General features: G+C 44.9%; 1 protein-coding gene across 1 annotated transcript in view; it reads left to right on the top strand.

Annotated features, from left to right (window-relative positions):
• FAM3B (family with sequence similarity 3 member B) overlaps positions 1 to 22,467 on the top strand; it is a 51,409-nt gene that overhangs the window by 8,864 nt on the left and 20,078 nt on the right. The window contains exons 2-5 of the mRNA XM_029578738.1: positions 6,368 to 6,511; positions 18,316 to 18,439; positions 20,064 to 20,122; positions 21,800 to 21,850. Coding sequence (XP_029434598.1) covers positions 6,368 to 6,511; positions 18,316 to 18,439; positions 20,064 to 20,122; positions 21,800 to 21,850 — 378 coding nt within the window. The remainder of the gene's footprint in view (positions 1 to 6,367; positions 6,512 to 18,315; positions 18,440 to 20,063; positions 20,123 to 21,799; positions 21,851 to 22,467) is intronic.

Here is a 22,467-nt window from a genome sequence, read left to right as displayed (position 1 = left end):
TTCGACGCAGGAGGTCGTTCCGGACCCCCGCTGGACTTTTGGCAAGTCTTGTGGGGGTCAGGAGGCCCCCCCAAGCTGGCCAAAAGTTTCTGGTAGTCCAGCGGGGTTCAGGAAGCGATTTCTTGCCGCGAATCGTTTTCCGTACGGAAAATGGCGCCGGCAGGAGATCGACTGCAGGAGGTCGTTCAGCGGCGGTCCGGAACCCCCGCTGAACAACCTCCTGCAGTCGATCTCCTGCCGGCGCCATTTTCCGTACGGAAAACGATTCACATCCCTAATCTGCACATGATTCGAGATCCAGTTTCCAGCCACATGGCTCCCAGGGAGAAGCTCCTGCTTCTTGCACCTGTCAAATCCCAGAACCCTTGCCCCTGACTCCTTGGCCTGAAACAAGATCTGGACCCACAAGGGTCTGGGATTACAGGCGCCATGCCCAGGAAGAACCAGAACCCAGGCAGCCGATGGGCCCAGCTCTCAAATCTAAAGGAAGAAGTGAGTAGTAATTTAGTACCACACTCACAGAGAGTGGAGGAGTAGCCCGGGGATTAAAGCAGCAGGGAAGCCAAGGTTCAAATCCTGCTTGGGGAGAATTTTGTCTCCATTAAAGGTGGGTAATAAATGCAAGTAAATATCTAAACTTAGATTGTGAGCCCTCCTGGGCATGAAAATAACCATAAGTAAGTAAATCTGAACTATCCAAATCCAGTGCTCTCTGCTGACTTGCACAGAAGAGGCCAATAAGAAGGAGCTTCATCTGAATGTGCTCTGTCTAATGATGCAGACAGACGTCTGGGCAGATCTGTCCCTGACTAGACGTATCCTAATAGTGCATGTGAGCCAATGAACACCCTAAAGTAAACCAACACCGCTTTTAGTATTTCAGGAACCAGAAAAGTGCTGCACATAAAGACCGGGGCAATCAGTTTTGGTCCTCAAGGGTCATAATACCCATAATGAATATGCAGGAGAGAGATTTGTGTACAGTAGAGGTAGTGCTTGCATATTCATTGTGGATATCCTGACAATCAGGCCTGGTGGTGGCTCTTTAGGACCGGAGTATTCTCTGCCCTTAGAGCAGTGGTTTTCACTCCCAGCCCTTGAGGGTCGACAACTGGTCTGGTTTTCAGGATCTCTCTCATGAATATGCATGAATATATTTGTATGCAAATCTATCTCAGGCATCCCTTGAGGGCTGGGAATGAATACCACTGCTGCCTGAGGTGAGGAATGGGATGGGGGGGGCCCCCTTGGAGTTTTTTGATTTGAAATGCTGGGAAAGGGTGGAGGCAGAGTAGTGTCAGTGATAATTATTTCCCGGAAGCTGGCAAGCCTACCACCTGCTTTCCATCCTTCCTCCATCTGCCACCAGGTGTGTTTGTGTGTTGCACTCTCTCCCAATCACACTACCTCCATATAACCTTGCTGTCCTTCTCTCCTTCCATCTCATTTCATCCTGTTTCTCCTATCACTGACTACACTGGGTCTGCTTCCTGATGGTAGGGGGTGGGAATCCCACGGCTACTTCCCTAAACCGTGGAGCTGCACAGGTCTTCTTCTTTACTGCCATCCCCAAAAATCTGCCGCCTGAGGTGACTGCCTCACCTTGCCTAATAACAGAACCACCCCTGAAATATGCAACTCATATTCTCTTGCACCAACACCTGGTATACACATTTAAATTATCAGTGAGCTGGGAAGAACAAGGAAGGCCAGGTTTAAGTGTAATGCACAGATTTGTCTACCATGCCGATGAATAAACTGCATTTTTAAGGTGGTGATGGATGTCACCAGAGTAAAAGCAGCAAATGCTCAAATAAGAACATAACATAAGAAAATGCCATACTGGGTCAGACCAAGGGTCCATCAAGCCCAGCATCCTGTTTCCAACAGTGGCCAATCCAGGCCATAAGAACCTGGCAAGTACCCAAAAACTAAGTCTATTCCATGTTACCATTGCTAATGGCAGTGGCTATTCTCTAAGTGAACTTAATAGCAGGCAATGGACTTCTCCTCCAAGAACTTATCCAATCCTTTTTTAAACACAGCTATACTAACTGCACTAACCACATCCTCTGGCAACAAATTCCAGCGTTTAATTGTGCGTTGAGTAAAAAAGAACTTTCTCCGATTAGTTTTAAATGTGCCCCATGCTAACTTCATGGAATGCCCCCTAGTCTTTCTACTATCCGAAAGAGTAAATAACCGATTCACATCTACCCGTTCTAGACCTCTCATGATTTTAAACATCTCTATCATATCCCCCCTCAGCCGTCTCCTCTCCAAGCTGAAAAGTCCTAACCTCTTTAGTCTTTCCTCATAGGGGAGTTGTTCCATTCCCCTTATCATTTTGGTAGTCCTTCTCTGTACCTTCTCCATCACAATTATATCTTTTTTGAGATGCGGCGACCAGAATTGTACACAGTATTCAAGGTGCGGTCTCACCATGGAGCAATACAGAGGCATTATGACATTTTCCGTTTTATTCACCATTCCCTTTCTAATAATTCCCAACATTCTGTTTGCTTTTTTGACTGCCACAGCACACTGTACCGACGATTTCAATGTGTTATCCACTATGACACCTAGATCTCTTTCTCGGGTTGTAGCACCTAATATGGAACCCAACATTGTGTAATTATAGCATGGGTTATTTTTTCCTATATGCATCACCTTGCACTTATCCACATTAAATTTCATCTGCCATTTGGATGCCCAATTTTCCAGTCTCACAAGGTCTTCCTGCAATTTATCACAATCTGCTTGTGATTTAACTACTCTGAACAATTTTGTGTCATCTGCAAATTTGATTATCTCACTCGTTGTATTTCTTTCCAGATAATTTATAAATATATTGAAAAGTAAGGGTCCCAATACAGATCCCTGAGGCACTACACTGTCCACTCCCTTCCACTGAGAAAATTGACCATTTAATCCTACTCTGTTTCCTGTCTTTTAGCCAGTTTGCAATCCACGAAAGGACATCGCCACCTATCCCATGACTTTTTACTTTTCCTAGAAGCCTCTCATGAGGAACTTTGTCAAACGCCTTCTGAAAATCCAAGTATACTACATCTACCGGTTCACCTTTATCCACATGTTTATTAACTCCTTCAAAAAAGTGAAGCAGATTTGTGAGGCAAGACTTGCCCTGGGTAAAGCCATGCTGACTTTGTTCCATTAAACCATGTCTTTCTATATGTTCTGTGATTTTGATGTTTAGAACACTTTCCACTATTTTTCCTGGCACTGAAGTCAGGCTAACCGGTCTGTAGTTTTCCGGATCGCCCCTGGAGCCCTTTTTAAATATTGGGGTTACATTAGCTATCCTCCAGTCTTCAGGTACAATGAATGATTTTAATGTTACAAATTTTTACCAATAGGTCTGAAATTTCATTTTTTAGTTCCTTCAGAACTCTGGGGTGTATACCATCCAGTCCAGGTGATTTACTACTCTTCAGTTTGTCAATCAGGCCTACCACATCTTCTAGGTTCACCGTGATTGGATTCAGTCCATCTGAATCATTACCCATGAAAACCTTCTCCATTACGGGTACCTCTCCAACATCCTCTTCAGTAAACACCGAAGCAAAGAAATCATTTAATCTTTCCGCGATGGCCTTATCTTCTCTAAGTGCCCCTTTAACCCCTCGATCATCTAACGGTCTAACTGACTCCCTCACAGGCTTTCTGCTTCGGATATATTTAAAAAAGTTTTTACTGTGAGTTTTTGCCTCTAAAGCCAACTTCTCTAAAGCCCAGTATCAAAAATCTCTTCCTTCCTCCCCCCTCCCCTCTGTGTCTGAGAAGGGACTGCGGGGGCCATCGGGTAGTGTCCTGAACTCCCTGCAAGAGGCTGATATCCTCCGCGTATTGCTTGCAACCGAACAGTGCTCCTCCTGTCAAAGACTGCCGGGCCTGCCAGCTCTCAGCAAAAAAAAAAAAAGCAGTGGCACTGTGACTCGTAATGAATTAGTTGGTCTCATCCCGAGCCGTCCACTCATCTCCCGCTGCCCAGTCTAACTAGGGTACATAACTTGCTGTGAAAATCCCTTCAGGGGACAGGAGGCCTAAATGGGCTGAGCTACAGGGGTCCGGGAGCGATCTCCTGCACTCGGGCCATCGGCTGCCAGTAATCAAAATGGCGCCGATAGCCTTTGCCCTTACTATGTCACAGGGGCTACCGGTGCCATTGGTCAGCCCCTGTCACATGGTAGGAGCACAAGCTGTGCATATATGCTCATTTTTAACACGCAACATTGTGAAAATTCACCTTTTAAGAGTGGTGAAAGGCTTTCCCCTTTCTCCCCATCAGGAAGAATCGCAAGGGAGCAGGGGATGTCTGCTTGTCCAGTTGGTTCCACAAGTTCTCCAGAGTTTAGTAGCCAGGAATTACATACAAAAATAATTTACCAGCTACCAAGGGCATCTTCACGCAGCAACATATTAGGTTATGGTCTTGAAATACACCAATGGAACAAAGTATCTGACACTGGCAGAGTGCTGCCAAACTATGCCTAGCAATGCTAGATGTATAGTGCAGAGTCCCTTTATAGAGCTACTGGTGTAATAACCCACAGGACAAAACCAATAAATTCCAAATGCATTAGAAAACCTACATAGGGAGCGACCACTGGCTTCCTGAATAATTGCAGAGGCCTAGCAGGCTTATCAAAGAGTGAGTCAGACTGAGGCAAACATCATAGGAGTATTGTGCTTCTGCCTGCTCTGGCGTCCTCCTGTTCAACATGTTTAGATAATTCCTGTGTTGGCTCAGAAGCCCCCCGCCCCTGCTGTGGAGGGGAGGAATACAGCCTCTACCCTCACTCCCTAAGGGGACTCGGAAAAAGCAGGAAAGATGGGCTAAAGGCTTGGAATCTGCGTCCAGGGCAGAAAAAAAAAAAGCATTAGCCACTTATCAAGTAGGAGGGTAAGAATTGGAAAGTGCTGAAGAGAAGAGATCTCGCAGTAACGATCTCTGATGGCTTGAAGGTTGCAATAAAGCAGTGAGGGAAGCCTGGAATAATCTGGTGGTGGCAGAATGTAAGCATGCTCGAGACCGATATGGAAAGAAGGGAAGAAATTGAGTAGGGAAGTGCTGTCATTTTGGAATGAAAGAAGTTCATTTTGTTGACATTTTTCTGTTCGGTTTGGTTTTGAAAGAAAACAAAACAAAATTTTGTTTAATTTCTGAAGAAGCAACTGCTGCCATCATTTATTTAAAAAGGAAAAAAAAAACCCCCGCCTCCATGTCCCTCCTCCTGCCCCCATCTGGCCGCAGGACCCATCCGATCTTCCCCATGCAACATGATGATGGCGCTGGCCTCACAGTCGCGGGCGGCCATTTTGAAAATCCGGAGCTGCCCTCAAAAGACCTACAGGGGAGGGGGAGCTTGCAAAGGTGCTGGTGGGCCAAAAGACCCTCTTTTGTTTAAGTGGGTTTGGTGGGCAGAAGGGGACGCTTTCCTTGTGTTTTTATTTAATTGTTTTTGTTTCATTTTGGATAAGCAAGAAACCAAAACGAAATCAAAAGCTGAGTAAATTTAAATGAGTGGGAGAAGGGACTGGGTGTTTTTTAGTTTTAAGAACTGAAAACCTTTGTACTCGTCTACCTAAGATAAGAGGACTAAAGAAGGAAGATGGCAAAACTGACTTGAACAAGAAGTTGGGCTTGCATGATTGATAGCTGGGTGAGGCAATGAAGGGAGATTAGGCGGTCAAGCTTGGACAGCCGACAGCTAGACAGAGCTTAATTTGTGGGAGGACGGCTGTACAGGGTGTGTGTAGGGGAGCGTTCACATCTGGGCCCCCCCCCCCCCCCATCCATGTCACAGTTCCTTTTTTGCCTACAGATTTAGCCCTGCAGCTAGGAAATGTTCCCATTTGCGTCGCTCTAACAAGGTCAGTTGGGGGTCATTATCTGTTGTCATCTGCCAGGCCGCCATGAAAGAAGAAGGGTCCTGCTGGGAAGTTCACAGGTGGAAGGCCCGGAGCTGATATGAGAGAAATGTCTTTACTGAGAGGGCACTGGATGTCTGGCATCCCCACCTGCAGAGATGGTGGCGACCGAAGCAGTGAGGGCATTCAAGCTTGTGTGGGAAAGAGAAGGGGAACCGGGGAGTGGGGGTTAGCGCAGGGAAGATTAGGGGGTCATACGACCAGAAATCGAGCAGGCTCTATGCTGACACAGTAGGCTGGGAGCGATTTGGGCAGGCAACAAGGTCCCTATAAACTGGCAACAGCTCTCAGTATTTAAGGACCTTGGGAGTCAAAGCTGTCTGTGGCTTCTTTCTTTCTGCCAAGGGCCAATGTGTTGCTGACTTCCATTCCGGGTTCCTAAATTATCACTATTCTCCTCTTTGATTTCCAGATGTGGTGAAGGCCATAGCCCTGCTGCTGGCCTCCACGTGTGCCTGGTACCTGGGATACTTGTTTGCTGAGAATCTGTCGGAGGACACCATCCAGTTTGCTATCAACAATATCCAGAACATTGGCGAAAGACCAGTAATGAAAGGTACATGTCCTAATTCTGCCCTGTGTGGGCAGCTCCTCGGGAACAATAGTACTGCTTGCTGAAGTATTACCATACCTGGGAGCTTTTGATTTCCAATCACCCTGAGATTGCTGTGGATTAGGTGCACACGAGCTTTCTCCTCTGTCTCAGCCTCACTCCTCTCGTTCTCGCACATACATGCTCATTCACACTCTCTCTAAACGCTCTGTCACACGCATACTCTCACACTGAGCAGTCACGAAAGGGGGAATATAAATCAACAAATTTAAATTTAAAAAGGTGAAACCCCACAGGTGTCTCCCATCGAGTCCCTGTCACAAGCCTATGCAGCAGAATTCAGCTTCACAGGCATCTGCCAGGAGCTGTGGTGTTAACATTGTGAATGAAACTTCATGGCCCAGTAACCCAAGAGGCCAATGCTGACTGAGCTGGAAGTCCAAAGGAGCAGAGAAAAGGTTCTGGGCCTAAAAACAAATGGGGAGAATGGGTTTACAGCGAGGCAAAGGGGGTCTGGAGAGTTATTTAATAAACCTCCCTGATGTGGCCAGGGAGCAGAGAGAGAGAGTGGATGCCTGGTTATGAAATGCTGTCCCTCTAGCATTGCTGACGGCTCCATTTTTTGAGGCCAGTCCGGTCCTGCCTTCACACCCTTTGCCCGTTCCCTCTCCCCATGATCTGCTTTTCCTTAGGGAAATCTGAATCATGGGGTAAAACCAGGATCAGCCTGTCCTGTAAATAAATTGGAGCCAGTGGTGACTCTGTACTTCCAGAGATACTTTAGGGTGCTTGTTTTTTTTTTGGCATGAAGAGGTGTCAACGCTTTTTTATTTTTTTAGGGATGAATCACTGGTGACAACTGAAGCTTTGAGAAAGTCGCTCTGGGGGGAGGGGGGGTGGCATCTGGGACTTTCAGGCAAAGATAAAGCAAGTTTTAACCTATTGGGCTCGGCATAAGCAGAGAGAGGTTTCAGGGTCGGCGCCGCTCTCAAGCAGGACAGGTCGGGGAGGTTTTACTCGTTCTGTGTCAGAGAGAAAAATCTATTTATAGTTGGTCTGATAACTGCGCGTATGTAAATAATCTTCTGCATCTAATTACCTGTACAGAAGGAGATTCAGAAGAATATATATATATTTTTTGAGGGTGGGGACAGTGCCTGCCCTGTGCTACAGGTACTCATGCAATGAGGCACAACAAAAGCAAAATGAAATCTTTGTGAAAGAGCCTGAGGGAAGGTGCAAAAGTCGTCCTACAACTAGGAATGACGTCATATGACCTGGCCCGGCGCAGGCTAGCAATGGGACACAGGCGCACGCTTTGCTCCTTCAGCTTCTTCCTGCTCATTTTCCAGATCATTCGGGTCTGCGGCGCAACGAGCCTTCACTCACAACTTCTTACGTTTCTCCATATTTTATCCCCTCCTCACCTTCACGGCGGCACAGCTTGGCCAGAGCTTGTAAACCCTCCTGCTTTCTTTCTGCTCCCTGTATCCCTCAGCCTGAAGGGACCAGGTCCCTCCTGTGGGATGGTATTTCACGTGATTTCCTGCAAGATCGGGCGCAGTGTGTGAGGGCTTAACAGGAACTGGCTCTCCTGGTCCTGGATGACCTGCAGCCAGTAGTTGACTATACAAAGGCCAGGAGGTGAAATTCAGCCTGGACTTCACAAAATGTGAAACTTTAATCAGCCCTAATCCAGGTGCAGAATTCATCGTCTGGTCACTGATGCCATTCTATTTCACCTGAACAAGTGTAGAATATTTTTCCACCAGTTCTAATCTGTAACTCCATCTTTTCATTTAAGACTAAAACAGTTGCATTTAGGGCTGGTTATATATACACACAGATGTCTAAGTTAATCAAGGCTGACTTTCCTTAGGTGTTGAAAATCCATACTAGCACTGCTTGACTTCCTGTGCACATCACATATGAGGGCAAGTGCTGCCAGTCTGACTCCATTCCACCCTGGTATGTGATTCCAAGTTTGGTTTTCCTTTTACTCTCTGTCCACTCTGGGGCTTGTGTTGTTATTTAGGAGAGTTGTGAGTGGATCCTTGGACCGGTGGCAGATGACCACGCCCCCGGGGGAAGATCCCGAGAGGGACCACCGGTCAGGCTCAGAGTATGGAGACAGACGCACACTAGTTCTTTTATTAGACAGTATACTGAACCACCAGAGGTGGCAGTAGTGAGCTGGAATGCCCGGCTGGGCTGTAGTCCCTCAGATACTGGAACAGCGATCCCTGGAGGCTGAGCTGTAGAGAAACTGAAATATAGTGAGTAGGCAGGGTATGCAGAGTTCATGGATAGAACCAGATGGTAAGACTCACACAATGTCTCATAGAAGCCCAGGAGCTGGAATGAAGAAGGCCCTCGAGGAGCGAGTACCTGGTTCCAGGGAAAGCTCTGAGAGAGCGATGGTAACTCACAGATGTAGTAGGCAGCGATGACTTCCAGGCAGAAGTGAATTGCGAAGAAGTCCAGGAACAAGGGCCCTTGAGGAGCGAGTACTGGTTCCAGACTGCAATCTACAAAGTAAGAGAGAACGAGGCCCCCGAGGAGCGGGTACCCCTGGTTAGTCCGAGGAGGCAGAGTAGCGTAGATAGAACGAATCAATATCCTTGCTAACTCGAGTTATTAGCAATTCAGAGACCTTTAAATATCTGAAGCAGATGACGTCATCTCAGGGGGACGCCCCTGAGGTTCGCGCCACTTCCTGTACTTGAGGCGGGGCTGCGCGCACGCCCCTAGGCATCAGGTTAACATGGCGGATTGCAGCGCCGGGCCGGTCTGGGGACGCCGGACGAGGACAGCCGAAAGACGCCGCGGCAGCCAGCCTTCCATCAACCCAGGAGGGAGTCGCCAAAGCAGTAAGGTGGGCGGAGTGGAAACATCGGGCAGCGACGGTTGCAACAGCTTGTTGCCTTTCCAACAGGGTAAGAGCCATATAAGTGGACTGTAGTTGGATTGGCAACAATGAGGCATAATATTGATGAGTAAGAATGCAGTTCCTAAAAACGTTCCTCTTCAAGAAAGCATTCCCAAACCAAAATGATAATGGAATACACTCAACATGTCCCTGTCCTTGGATGGTTCTATATAGCAGATACTGCCCTCACCTCTAGGCCCCATCTCAAAAATGCACTCCCTAGGTGCTTATTTGCTTTCCTCCTTCCTGAAGAATTGTGTTCTCCTTTTTAGAAAGGATGATGCATTGTCTTGTTCTCTCCTTTCACTTGACCATAGATGTTCCTATTGTACCTGCTCTGAACGTAGGAAGGGCGGGTAATAAATGTTTTTAAATAAATAAGATCCTTAAGTACCAAAAATGAGATCGGAGACCAAGAAAATGTGGCAGAAAGATACAGAACGTGTCCCAGTTGTACTGGGCACTGATTAAAAAGGATTTGCAGGCACAGCTTGCTATGTTGCCTTTATAATATTACATCCTATGAAGTCCTGAAAGAAGCTCTCTTTGGCACAATGCAAGTGCTGAGAAGAGCATTAACAGTACATTTGGAAGATTTGATCACGTCCACCATGCCCTTGCTTATGAGTGAGGCTCCTTCCTGTATGCATAAAAATAACCTATTGGGGAAACACCACCTTCAGGAAAATGCTTCCCGATCAAGAAAGGGAGATGATAAATTCTTTAGCTATGTAAAGGGAGAGATGCAAAGCCAAATACATACCAATAAAGATAAAAGGAAAAAGTCGGGTTAAAGAAAGGTATTCACCAGAAATCCCCCATTTTGTTTCTCCAAGTTGGTGAAAGGTGCAAGCTCATACATACACAGATACAGAAAGGTAAACATCCCTTACCCAGACAAAGAAACAGACTCCACACACACACATCCAGGGCCAGTGAAAGGGAACTAGGCGCCCTAAGCATTTTCTGCCTTGTGCCCACCCCCCCCCCGCGTCGCACCGCTCCCACCTGGACACGCCATCCCCATTAGGGGGCGTGAGCCATGTGGGGCCACGAGTGGCGGCACCACAGCAGCAAAGAGGAGTGCCAACTCCCCCTGGCAATCTCCACTCCTCTTTTGCACTGCTGCTCGCAGCCCCACACGGCTCGCGCTCTCTAATGGCCGGCGCCCTAGACCTAGGTCTAGTTTGCCTAGTGCTTCTGCTGGCCCTGAAGGCATCAGTACAACTGTGGCAGGGTTCTAAGAAGCAGCAGCAAGGTCAACCAACATGAAATTGCAGCATGACTAATACAATCTTAGGCAGAAAAACTGAGAAGACTGGATAGGCCCATGCTCCTAATTTGCCGACATTTATTATGTTACTAGAAAACTCTCTCACCTCTCTATGCTCTGTTTGGCATATATAATACAGAAAAATATAGCTTTTCTTACTTCCTAGGTAGCTGTTCCATAGGAGTGGTCCTGGGAGGGAAAATGCTTGTTCTCTGGTTTCCTCAAGGTGGGATATCTAGTAGCTTTAGGTTAGACTATCTGAGTGTTTAGGAGAATTAGTCTCTCAGAATCATAAGAAGTGCCATGACGGATCAAACTGCGGTCCATTGAGTCCGGCATTCTGTCTCCGATAGTGGCCAGTCCAGGTCACGAGTACCTGGCAGATCCCCGATAGTTGATCTGATTTCTTGTAGCTCGGCTCCATGGTTAAGCAATGGCTTTCCCAAGTCTACCTGGCTAATAACTGTTTATGAACTTTTCCTTCAGGAACTTGTCCAGTCCTCTTTTGAACCCCATTAACGTGAGTTGCCTTGACCACGTCCTCCAACAACAGATTCCATAGCTTGATTGTGTGCTGAGTGAAACAAATACTTCTACGATTCTGTTTTAAATCTGCCCAATTGCTAGTTTTATGGAGTGTCTCCTAGTCCTGGTGTTTGAAAAGTTAAGATCCGTTCCCTACGTTTCACCTAACTCGTGATTTTATAAATTGCAATCATGTCCCCTTTTCAGTCCTCTCTTTTCCAAGCTAAAGGGCCGTAATCTGTTTAGCCTTGCTCCATAAGGGAGTTTTTTCATCCCTTTTATCATTGTCGCTGCTCTTCTCTGTACCTTTTCTATGTCTGTTGTTTTTTTTTTTTAGATGGGGCAGCCAGAAATGCACACAGTACTCAAGGTGCAGCTGCACCATGGATCTAAACAAAGGCATTATGCTGTCCTCAGTTTTTATTTGGAAAGGAAGAGAGAATTCTTACCATTCTATTTGCCTCTTGGACTACCACCACACACACTGAGCTGAAGGTATTGCCCACAAAGACTGTGAGGCCCGTATTCTGAGTGGAGACTCCTAACACGGAACCCAGCAATGCGTGCATGTAGTCGGGATTACTTTTCCCTACGTGCATTACTTTGCACTTGACCACATTAAATTGCACCTGCCCTTCAGCTGCTCAGAGTCCTAGTCTCACAAGGTCCTTCTACAGGTCTTAGCAATCCATTGCTGTTTTAACAACTCAAAACAATTTTGTGCTATCTGCAAACTGTCACTTCCAGGGGCAGTTCTATAATGAGGCGGATGCCACAGTGGCGTTCTGAGAGGGGCATTTTTATTTTTTTTTTTGCCACCTCAAAATTATGCCTCCTGGAGCAGCCGCCTCACCCTGCCTCTTAGGGAACCGCCCCTGGAAGTGACAATTTGCAGAAGGCACAAAATTGTTTTGAGTCATTAACAGCAGTGGATTGTGAAGAACTGCTGAAGGACCTTGCAAGACTAGGAAACACAATGGAAGCTGATCCAATTTTGCAGTGTAGCACCCAGAAGTAAACTGACCGGTTAAAAAAAAAAAAAAGATTCTTTATTTGTCACAGTATGTAGGCCCGACTCTGGCCGAGTTTTGCTCTATTCTTAGAGCTGCCTCAGGGGCTACTATAACAGTGAAACATATATAAACATTTAAAAACAAAAAAGTTATCATGAGATCACAATAACATAAATCATAAAAAATTGTAAGAAATTATAAAACTCAAATTATAGTGTGAATTACATATAAATGCCGTACAGTATTAATAGACAAGAGTATACACACAAAATGTGAAAGACAATATATTATTGTTATAAATAGTGGCTAAATACTACTGTATTAAAACATGATTGTGTTGTGACCTGTTATACCTGTGGAGCTTATTCGAATATTTTCAAAAGGTTCGTAGATTCATAACGTTTGCTCTTTAGCATTCTTTATCTGCGAGAACAGTTCCACTGTTGGTAAGGTAATAAAGGTGGAAGCATAGTGGGGCAGATTTTAATTCCTAGGCGCGAGCGTAGATTTGTCCGCACAACCCGGCGCCCACAAATCTACGCCTGATTTTATAACATGTGTGCGCAGTCACGCGCTTGTTATAAAATCTGGGATCGGCGCGCGCAAGGGGGTGCACACTTGTGCACCTTGTGCGGGCCGAGCCCTGATGGCTCACAGCCAGCATAGGGAAAGCCATCTTGTCAATAGTTCACTGTCCTCTTTGGGCCTCTGTCTAACTGCCAGAGCTGTAGCGTGCCTGTGGCCAATAAGGCCTTGGTCATTGGCGCCACCTCTCAAGGGTACTGTAGTGCCACCACTGCAGAAGGAGCACTGATCCATGTTTTGTGAATTCCTCATGCCCCTGTACTTGGTGGTGGGGGAGGTGGCATTGCCAGGCCGGCGATATCTCGGGAACAGCCTGGAAGAAGCAGCATGGCTGGCAGGACCTTGGAAGGAGGAGGCTACCGCAGGGTTGGCTCCCATGGCGCAAAGGAGTCTCCTATCTGCTGATTACATATCCGGCTAAGAAGCAGCAAACCACACCAGATAGCTGGATAAGTCTCTATTTCATCTGTGGACATTTTACAACTTTTTGTTAAACTCAAACTAGGGCGAGATAACATAGTAGAAATCTCATGTTTTGTGAGACTTTCCTCACGCCAACATTTTTATGGCCGATTTAGATCATTTATTCAGTTCTAACATGCAGAAGCAATTCCTCTACCTAAGATACACTGATGACATTTTCATCATCTGGACCCATGGACTTAAGCAGAGAATTCAACAAACTCCACCCCACCATCAACCTGAGTCTAGAACAATCGACATAACAAGTCCACTTTCTGGACATCACTGTCCAACTACATGAGGGACACCTAAGAACCACATTTTATACCAGAAATCCACAGACTGCCATACATACTTACATGCCTCCAGCTTCCATTCATTCCCTAATCCCAGGTCCATTGTCTACAGCCAAGTCCTGTGGTACAATCACATCTGTTCTGACCCCTCAGAGAGGGACTCCCATCTGAAGAAATTACAATGGACATTTTTGGAATTACAGTAACCACCCAGTGAGGTAAGAAAACGGATTAACAGAAATAGATAAATACCAGGAACACTCTGCTACAGGATCATCTCAAAAAAGAAAAGAGCAAACACCTCTGGTTGTTACCTATAGCTCCCAATTGAAGGATCCTGGACGATGATGCAGTCCTCTCACAGGCCGTGGGTGGCAAGCCTATCCTGGCTTACCGACAATCACCCAACCTCAAAAGGATACTCGCCTGCAACCACAAATTATACAACAATTACGCCACACCAGCTCAGGAATCAGACCCTGCCAGAAACCCAAACGCCAACTTTGTCCACACATTGACCCAAGCAACAGCATCACAGGACCCAACATCAACTACAACATCCGGGGCTCATTCACCTGCTCTTCTTCCAATGTAATATACGCCATCGCCTGCCAGTAATGTCCCTCTGCTGTCTACATAGGAGAAACAGGTTAATCCCTAAGGAAAAGAATAAATGGACATAAATCTGGTCCTCTTTATGGAATACCTTACCTGTGGAAATTAAAATAAAATAAATTTATCTCAAGATTTAGAAAATTGATAAAAACCTTTCTTTTTAACCAAGCTTATGACATTATATAGACTATGATTTTTCATCACTATACGTTAGATCCATATGAAGGATCATTGGTCCAATACCGTGTAAATTTTTTATTTTTTTTTTAATGTTGACTGAAGCTAGCCTATATTTTAGGGACTAGTATAGGTATGGTTTCATTTCATACTGAATTCTATTTTATTTTTAAATTGACAGCATATTTATTCATTTTTTTAATTAAAGAGGTAATATTGTATACTGATTTAATATAACAGTTGATAAGAGATGTTTTTTTTATAAATCAGAGGTGCATTGATAAATTTAATACAGCAACTACTTGGTATCTGGAGGTCTTTTGTACATAGGGGCAGATTTTCAAAACTAGCGTGCACACATGGACGCCCAATTTTATAACATCCACGTTCTGGCACACCATGTTATAAAATCAGGGGCTGGCGCGTGCAGGGGGGTGCACAGTTGTGCAACTTGCATGCGCCGATGCCCGCAGCCTTCCCCTGTTCCCTCAGATTTCGGAGCGGCCTGGGAAGGATTTCCCAACCCCCCTAGCTCTAATCTAGACCCCCCCCCTCCAGACCTTTGTCCTACCTGTTGTGCCTGCCTCCGATTTAACAAATTGTTATACATAAATGTTTGTTTTATAATAGTCACAATAAATAATTTAGTAATTGATAAGTGGTATATAAGACAACTAAATAAACTGGGAGTGAGAAGATGCCAGTGTTCCTGAGCTAGCCTGCGGAGAGCGGCAAGTATCCTGAAGCCTACCAGTTTCACCCTGTCCCTGGGCCTGACTGTGATTCACTTCCGGATTTCCCACTGTTTAAGATTGAGTGCAACTGCGCGCCTCTAGGTGAAAAAATGCTTTGCTGTCCTGTTCCTAACCAGACTGTGGAAGAAGGGTAAGAAAAGGAAAGGTTCAGTCTGTGCTCTCCCATCTGGGTTGACTCCTCCTTCCTCTCTAACCCAACTGACTAGAGACTCGTTTGCTTTACCGGGGATAAAACCTGGGAGGACTGAGCTTGGAAACAATTTGCATCCTGCTCTTTCGGAGTCGTTGGTCTTCCTGAGCCCAGGTGGTCTCTCACCACTTTAGGCCTCTTACTTCCTTTTGCCTCAGCTATGGGGAGAAGGTAGGATTGGTACATCCACCCCCTCAGTCTCTCCAAAGTGGGATGGTTCCAGCAATTGGACCTGCTGGTAGTACAGCTCCAAACCAGAGCGCGTATGTTTGTTCTAGTAAGCCTGAAGTTATTACTCTTGAAGTCCTTTGGGATGCCATCTCCAAAAGGGAGCAATCCTTTCCTAGCAGAATGGACTCAATGCTTGTGAATGTCAGGTCTATATCTGCTGTGGTTACTGAACATACTTTGCTGCTCACCTCCTTTCTCTATTCAGCTCCGAGTCTGGGGAAGATGGCGGCCTCTGCTTCCACACGCCGGCCCCCATGGCGTGCCCGGGACAGCGTGGGCACTCCCGGCAGCCATCTTACATCTGGAGTTACCTAAGGCACGTGCACGCCTGCCCCCTTCTTAAACGCATCATGGCGGGAACCTCGGGGGCGTCCCCACCACATTACGTCATCCGCTTACCATACTTAAGCTCAGCTGACTTCTTGCAATACAAGTTAGCAAGGATACCTGTCCTGCTATTTCCGCCATTCTGGGACTTCGCCTCACTGTCCTATCTGGGTGACCTAGGTACCCACTTCTCAGGGGGCCTTGCTGCACTCAGGGCTATCCGCTCCTTGGAGAGCCATTACTGCCTGCCTTACTTCACTATCAGTGAGTTCCTACACCGTCCTCGGACAACCCTAGCTGTTCCAGTTCCGGGTTTCCTCAGTGCCTGATCATCTATCTTCTATCACATTTTTGGTGTGAGTACAGAACTTGCTCCTATACCTTTGTGGCACGGATTTTCCGGTTACCCCACTTGCGGGCCACTACCGGATCCATCCTGTCTTGTGCAACTGTACCATCGGCTTCCGGCCTACCCCGAGCTGCAGACCACTACCAGAGTTGCCAGCACAAGCTACGCCTAGAGAAGGTATTCACCGGACTATTCCACGCTGCGGATTACTACAGACGGATCAGCTTGCAGGTCATACTCTCTGGACTGACTCCATTGATCCGTTCCTCGGATCCCCATTGGCTGTATAATAAAGTTGTTTCCTCTGTTGTCCATCACTGCTGAGACCTCGCCTGTTGTGGTGAGTGCCCACGGGGCTTCTCCCTGTGGGTGGAGTCTACACTTGCCACGACCCCAGGGCCCACTATAGTTCAAGACACACAGAACGTAACACATACACAATTAATTAGTACTTTGTCTGATACTAATGGAAACGAAATGTTCAACACTACATAATTGTAACACAGCCTTAGTTAAGGATAATACAGTATTATGTTCCAAAGTGGAAAATCTTGTTAATGTTTCCCCTTAGGTTAAATCTAAGATTTATTAATTTCCTAAATGTTCTGTGATGTCCTGTACTGAGATGTTGAATAGATTCTCCATAGATTATTTGAAGCTCTCTCAGGAGTCTAGACCTAAAATTGCAAGTTGTTTTTTTTTTAATATTTCTGATCGGAGGCAGGTGACCGGTTCAGATAATTCTCCATGTATTGGTGGAGAGTGAGACTTGGGAGTCTTTCTAAAAAAGTTGTTAAATCAAATATGATATGTTGACAACTGCAAACCTCATTGTCGCTTTCTTCCAAGAATCTGATAATCAACTGACCTTGAGGCTTTTTTCCCCCCCAAACAAAAGGCTTTGTTTATAGGGAAAACAATTCCAGTCTTCCCAGACATTGCAAGGGAAACACCATCTAAAAGGAAATTTGTTTCTTGCTCTTAATCTTTGCGTTTTGGTGTTTAATGCTCAGCTTTTGCTGAAATTTCCATGTAAATGTGATATTAGATTCCAGGCGGCTAAATATCTCTTGTTCCTTCAGAGCTTTAGAACTTTCTACAAAATAGGGAAGCTCCAATTGCTTTTACTTCTATAGAGACTAATATTTAAATTCTCTGATTTTCTTATTGTATTTTTATTTTTCCTTTTTTACATTCTCACTCCTCTTATAGTGGACTTATTAATATCAACCACGAGTAGCTGTTATATTTTGTTTCTGTGTTTCCTGATATTTACACTCATGTTTTGATATGTTTATGTTTTTTCAAGATTGCTTGAAATGTATAAGTTTTTTTTGAAATTCAATACAATAAATTAAAAATAAAAGACTACTAAATAAATAAATAACAAATTAGTCACCTTCATAAACCAGTAGGTGAACCTTTCAGCCTTCCAGGGCATTCTCTCTCTGACCTTAAGGGTGGCCCAACTCCTAAAAGGGAACACTGCCGTGTGAAACTGCTGAACTGGAACTCCATCACCCTAGGTCTGAACAGAGCCAATGGCTTCATCACACACCACTACAAATAGCTATGAACTTGACTGTTCTCAGATCATTTTGTTTTTTCACTCTTACCTCAGTTGTCAGGCTGGACTGTAATGCTATTATCACTCTTTACACACCCTGCCTAATTCAGTGCCTTCTCTTTCCATCCCCGCCGTATACTACATTTCATGCACCTAATGAAGTGGACATGGTCCTGGAGAGCTCATGCCTCAATAAAGTGGGTAGTCTATAAGGTGCCACCCACCTCCTGTCGTTTCTGTTACACCAGACTAACACTGCCATCTCTCTGATTTTCTGCACCATCCAGGCAGATCATCTGAGGATGGGTAAGTGTGGTAGAGACCACTATGAGGCCTGCTGTTGGGGCAAAGGGTAAAATCCCATAGGAACCCCCAAAATGACAACATTTCATGAACCTTCTAGTAAAACTAATAAATCAATAAAGGCTGAGCATGGAGGAACCTTTCCCAGGCTGACAAAAGCTTAGACCAATAGGAAAGTAACCTGCATGTGCTGTCATTCCTGTCCCACAGCGCCTCCTCCAAGAAGACAGAAGTGTGATCACTGGACAGCATGCCCAGAAGGCAACTATGCCTACCGGGTGCTCACCGGGGGCGGACGATCGAATCTCCCAAAAATTTGTTTTGAAGATGTAATGTAAGTACCCCCTCTCTCACAGTAAAACTGATAGAGCAGCAGGTTGAGGTGGACAGAACAAGCGCTGGCAGACAACATTCGGTCTGGGAAGGAGAAGCCGTGAACTTCTAGAGTCGGTGGCTTCTAAAATGGTCAGTGATCTTCATTCTAAAGCATGCGAGGAGAGACAAAGATCTAAACATGCACACCCTAGAGGAAAGGTGGGATAGGGAAGATGTGATCGACATTTAAATACCTCCAAGGTTTCCATGCAGAGAAAGCTGGCCTCTTTGAAAGGAAAGAAGGGGGTGGAGATTTTTAGATTTCCCTCTAACTTCTCCCCACAAAAAATAGCCAAATCTGTTGCAGTACAACAAATACCACATTTATTTTCAATGTAATATTACATGGGGGAAAACCTACCCTTCAAGCATACACTCGGTGTTCTCCCAGATCTAGTACATACAATCAGACTTATATACAGAGTCAGCAATAGATGTCTTAGATCACGATCAGTTAATAGGTCAGCATGACCTAAGTTCTAATTATAATTTATCTACAAGCCCAGCATATTTTGTTACTGAAAAGAAAGGATCACACATCGTTGTATCTATTTTCTACCAATTATAATTATCTTTTATCTTGTCCATAGAGCCAAAAGGTCTGAGTATAGCTTTGTGAAAGTTTGCTTACATATCTTTCATTCTTATTATAATTTAAAATAGTGGCTTCTATCTTTGTTCATAGCAAGTATAGCAGTAAAGAATACTATAAGGTAAACTGGACTATGTTGGACAGATATAATAAAGTGTCAGAGCTTCTAGAAGGAGGGGTCATAGGATAAGGGTAAAAGGGGGGAATACTCCGGGGCAGCTCAAGGCAATCTGCTGCCTGAGGGGAGGGATGAGATGGCGCCTGCCCTCTGCCTCCCCCTCTCTCTCACCCCCCCCCCCCCAAGCACCCTCACACATACACACACTCACTGTCACCGGGGCCTTCATCTTCGGCTATTAATCAAGTTTACTTAGGGAATAGCCACTGCTATTAATTGCATCAGTAGCAGGGGATCTTCTTAGTTTTTGGGTACTTGCCAGGTTCTTGTGGCCTGGTTTTGGCCTCTGTTGGAAACAGGATGCTGGGCTTGATGGACCCTTGGTCTGACCCAGCATGGCAATTTCTTATGTTCTTATGTTCTTACCAAGTATTGCTTCTCACCATGTTTGTTTGTTTTTATTTTGGTATGCTGGGTTTTATAATTTTTATAAGTGGTTTGAATAATTTTGTTTCTACATTTCAGACAGGACTTGAGCTTTTAAGCTTTGTTTCCAGGCTTTAGCCTGAGTTGCAGGTTACAGGAAGTGCTGAGGAGAGGCTGGAGCAGAAAAGAGCCCCTCCCTTCCTGTTTTTCCCCCTCCTACTCCAGGGCTGATGCAGAGATCAGAAGGGGGAGGGGTAAGGTTGGAAGAGATGAAAAAGGATAGTTTGACAACCCAAAACAGGCCTAAAGTGTCCTAGCAGCAGGTGGGTTATTGGGCAGCTGAAGAAGAAAAGGAATCTGCTGGCCCTGCCACTATTCTTGCCGGAACGCAGTTTGATTTCTCTTCTTTTTGAATGAGTCATCTGTTCATCTAATTGTGTGTTTCAGGGTCATAGGTGAGAAGAATGAAAACGTAGACAGAGGACTGAACATTGCTGTCATTGACTGTAAGTTAGAGACTAAACTTCGTAGGATCATTGGTAAAACTGCCCCAAATTGCCTTGAGCCCTCTTCTCTCACACAGAACAATCCTGCAGAGATGGGGAAAGGATCAGGAAGAGAGGAAGCAACTTTCATATGATTGGTCCCCAAAGCCTTTTCTTTTCCATTACTTGCAAGAAAAAGGAGGGGTAAAACTTGAAGGAAGAGACTTTGTAAAGATCAAGGGATTAATTCCCATAATCAGCATGTACAAATGGAAGTAATATGTATCTCACCTGCCCACAGTATACAATTTCTGCTTGTCTGCAAGTTTTCTGCAGTTCCCTGTGTGAGCGCTGGGTCCCTTTCTGCTTCAGCCCACAACTGCAACTGCTTGCCATTGGCCTGATGTGGTCCCACCCCCCGTCTCTGCTGATGTCATCCGGGGAGCCTTTTAGGTAACCCATGCTTCCGGGCGGGGAGAAACAATTTGCTCCTTCTAGCGATGAGCAAAAAGGAGGTTGTTCCTTTGGGAGCAACCGGAGATTCCAGTGTTGCAGGTAGCAATTTTGGAGTGGGGGGTGGTATGGGACAGAGGGCGATGTTGGGTCATTGTTTAGCGGATGAATTCATTTTTAAATGAACTGTAGCATTTTCCACCTACTGAGAGGGGAAAATGCTACACAGTTCGGGTATTTGCTGTATTCCTCGAGGGAGGATGATATTCAAACAAGTGCACGCAGTGGCATATACGCATGTATATGGCCACGTGTACTATTACCATAGTATTTTATAAACTGCCTGTGTGATATACGCGCCTTCTACAAAACACGCATACCTCTCAAAATTATGTGCTTATGTAGCTTACATGCGATGCATTGAAACCACCTATTTCAGTGCATTGAACATGGGTACTTTACCCATATATTTAAAAAAATATATGCGCATAGAATTTATGCATGGAACCCAAATAAGACTTATTCGCATAAGTCCTGATTTGTGCGCATTAAGTTGACCAATTTTAAAACATGCGCGTGTCGAGGAAATTGCCAGGGTTTTTTTTGTTTTTTTTTAAGTCTGCCAGTTTGCCCAGCCCTTCTCCAGATCTTGGAGACCTTCCTGGTTCTTCAGCCTGATCTCCCCTAATTCACACAGACCTCCCAGCGATCAGTACTACACCGTAAACACTTTAGATATCACTTATGCCAGATAATTAGCAGGTGTAAAAATATGCGACTAAGTTTTTGAAAATGTACACGCTTGCCTTTTAAAATTGCAACTTGGGTGTGTAAGTGTTGGCCCTACGCAGAATGCCCCAGACTGCCCCTTTTTTACATGTGTATATATGTGCATGGAAGTAAAAATATGTATTTTGGACTTTACAAAATATGGAATATATGACTAGGGGCTACTTAATGCATGTAATGTTTTGAGATTTTTGATGCTTGTTATGTGCGTGGAGTATGGATTTTTCCGTAAAAAGGTGTGACCCAACTGAACTAGAATGCGTGTTTCATAGTGGTCAGCAGAACAGTCAAAATATATATATGTGTGTGTGTGTGTGTGTAAATATATATCCTTGTAAACCGATGTGATATGCAAATGAATTGTCGGTATATAAAAGTTCTAAATAAATAAATGTGTGTGTATATATATGTATGTATGTGTTTACTTTCTGTAAATGATCTCTCATTTGTTTTCAGACAAAACGGGAAAGAGTATAAACACTAAAAGCTTTGACACGTATGAAAAAGGTAAGAATTAATTTATAGTTCTCCCTGTATATATGGTTGAGGAGCTCACACCTCTTGAGGTCAGTTTCGTCTGTTCTGGGCTGATCAGAGGAATCCCTCTTTCTGCTCCAGGATATGTAAGAAGGAAATATTGAAACTGAGCAGGCTGACAAGAAAAAAACTGAAAGGAGCAGCTACAAAAGTAAAAAATGTCCAAGAGGCGTGGTCATTGTTAAAAAACACCATTCTAGAAGCACAGTCCAGATGTATTCCACGCATTAAGAAAGATGGAAAGAAGGCAAAGCGATTACCGGCATGGTTAAAAGGGGAGGTGAAAGAAGCTATTTTAGCCAAAAGATCTTCATTCAAAAATTGGAAGAAGGATCCAACAGAAGAAAATAGGATAATGCATAAACATTGGCAAGTTAAATGTAAGACATTGATAAGACAGGCTAAGAGAGAATTTGAAAAGAAGTTGGCCGTAGAGGCAAAAACTCACAGTAAAAACTTTTAAAAATATATCCGAAGCAGAAAGCCTGTGAGGGAGTCAGTTGGACCGTTAGATGATCGAGGGGTTAAAGGGGCACTTAGAGAAGATAAGGCCATCGCGGAAAGATTAAATGATTTCTTTGCTTCGG

Source organism: Rhinatrema bivittatum, chromosome 15, assembly GCF_901001135.1.
Source record: "Rhinatrema bivittatum chromosome 15, aRhiBiv1.1, whole genome shotgun sequence".
NCBI classification, from domain to species: Eukaryota; Metazoa; Chordata; class Amphibia; order Gymnophiona; family Rhinatrematidae; genus Rhinatrema; species Rhinatrema bivittatum.
This window is presented reverse-complemented; position numbering and strand designations above follow the sequence as displayed.